This window comes from Sinocyclocheilus grahami, unplaced genomic scaffold (assembly GCF_001515645.1).
Source record: "Sinocyclocheilus grahami isolate Dianchi unplaced genomic scaffold, SAMN03320097.WGS_v1.1 scaffold1034.1, whole genome shotgun sequence".
NCBI classification, from domain to species: Eukaryota; Metazoa; Chordata; class Actinopteri; order Cypriniformes; family Cyprinidae; genus Sinocyclocheilus; species Sinocyclocheilus grahami.
The window spans coordinates 472,057-473,727 of NW_015506213.1; the positions used below are offsets into that span (position 1 = coordinate 472,057).

The 1,671-nt window shown below is 47.8% G+C and overlaps 2 protein-coding genes across 2 annotated transcripts in view; one reads left to right on the forward strand and one right to left on the reverse strand.

The window, feature by feature from the left end:
* Positions 1-438, reverse strand: part of LOC107565920 (mitochondrial pyruvate carrier 1-like) — a 2,854-nt gene extending 2,416 nt beyond the window's left edge. Inside the window, exon 1 of the mRNA XM_016251224.1 lies at positions 245-438. Within this exon, the coding sequence (XP_016106710.1) occupies positions 245-319 (75 nt within the window). The 5' untranslated portion in view covers positions 320-438. The remainder of the gene's footprint in view (positions 1-244) is intronic.
* A 949-nt stretch (positions 439-1,387) lies between these two features.
* The window catches only part of LOC107565903 (zinc transporter 6-like), a 22,009-nt gene continuing 21,725 nt past the window's right edge, over positions 1,388-1,671 (forward strand). The window contains exon 1 of the mRNA XM_016251200.1: positions 1,388-1,590. Within this exon, the coding sequence (XP_016106686.1) occupies positions 1,416-1,590 (175 nt within the window). The 5' untranslated portion in view covers positions 1,388-1,415. The remainder of the gene's footprint in view (positions 1,591-1,671) is intronic.

A 1,671-nucleotide genomic window follows, 5' to 3' on the forward strand; every position in this document is an offset into this window, starting at 1 on the left:
CAGACACAGACAGACACACACACACACACACAGACACAGACACAGACACAGACACAGACACAGACACAGACAGACACACACACACACACACAGACACAGACAGACACACACACACACACACACACACACACACACACACACAGACAGAGACAGAGACACACACACACACACACACACACACACACACACACACACACCAATGCTTCGCACGCTCCTCACACATCCACACGGTGTGACTCGTTACTGACCTCGTGAGGTAGTCTCTGAACTCTTTACTGCGGAGATGATCCACGGCTTTACGCGCCAGAGTTCCCGCCATTGTCCGCCAGGAGATGATTACAGGACGAAGTGAAGTAAACCGTACACACTGCTCGCTGCTGCAGCTCGGACGTCAGCTAGAGGACAGCGTCACGCCGGCGCGCTGACGTCACTTCCTGCGTAAACATGTACTCCGGGCAAACGTGAAGCCCTCAGAGCACTGTTTGTTGTTGTGTTTGTTTTGATGTAGCCTAATTTATATGCTATTGACCTTTTATGATCGTTGTTCTAAAGATTACAATAAATAAAGTTGTTGTTTTTGTTATTATTATTACGTTTACGACAAACAACCAATAACAGAAACTCTGCACTGTCATTGGCTGTCGTGAAACACGTGGTCAGGTCGTGACGTGTGACGTTGAGCGGAAGTAAAGATGGCGTCTGTGATGGCTCATAATAACCCATACCACAGTCATGTTTCTGATTATTACAACAGAAAACTGAGCAACAAACCCGATGTAGTGCCGTCTGGAGTCACCGAGAGGAAAGTGTCGCCCTCAGATAAACCTGACATGGTGGCGCTGGACGTGATTAGCATCAAAGACTCGGGTGAGAGACAGAAATCACGGAAGATCTGCACACACACACTCACTCTCTCACACACACACACACACACACACACACACTCACACACACACACACACACACTCACTCTCTCACTCTTTACTGCGGAGATGATCCACGGCTTTACGCGCCAGAGTTCCCGCCATTGTCCGCCAGGAGATGATTACAGGACGAAGTGAAGTAAACCGTACACACTGCTCGCTGCTGCAGCTCGGACGTCAGCTAGAGGACAGCGTCACGCCGGCGCGCTGACGTCACTTCCTGCGTAAACATGTACTCCGGGCAAACGTGAAGCCCTCAGAGCACTGTTTGTTGTTGTGTTTGTTTTGATGTAGCCTAATTTATATGCTATTGACCTTTTATGATCGTTGTTCTAAAGATTACAAAACAAAACAAAGCATTATTCTTGTTGTTGTTTTTGTTATTATTATTACGTTTACGACAAACAACCAATAACAGAAACTCTGCACTGTCATTGGCTGTCGTGAAACACGTGGTCAGGTCGTGACGTGTGACGTTAGGCGGAAGTAAAGATGGCGTCTGTGATGGCTCATAATAACCCATACCACAGTCATGTTTCTGATTATTACAGCAGAAAACTGAGCAACAAACCCGATGTAGTGCCGTCTGGAGTCACCGAGAGGAAAGTGTCGCCCTCAGATAAACCTGACATGGTGGCGCTGGACGTGATTAGCATCAAAGACTCGGGTGAGAGACAGAAATCACGGAAGATCTGCACACACACACTCACTCTCTCTCACACACACACACACACACACACTCTCACAC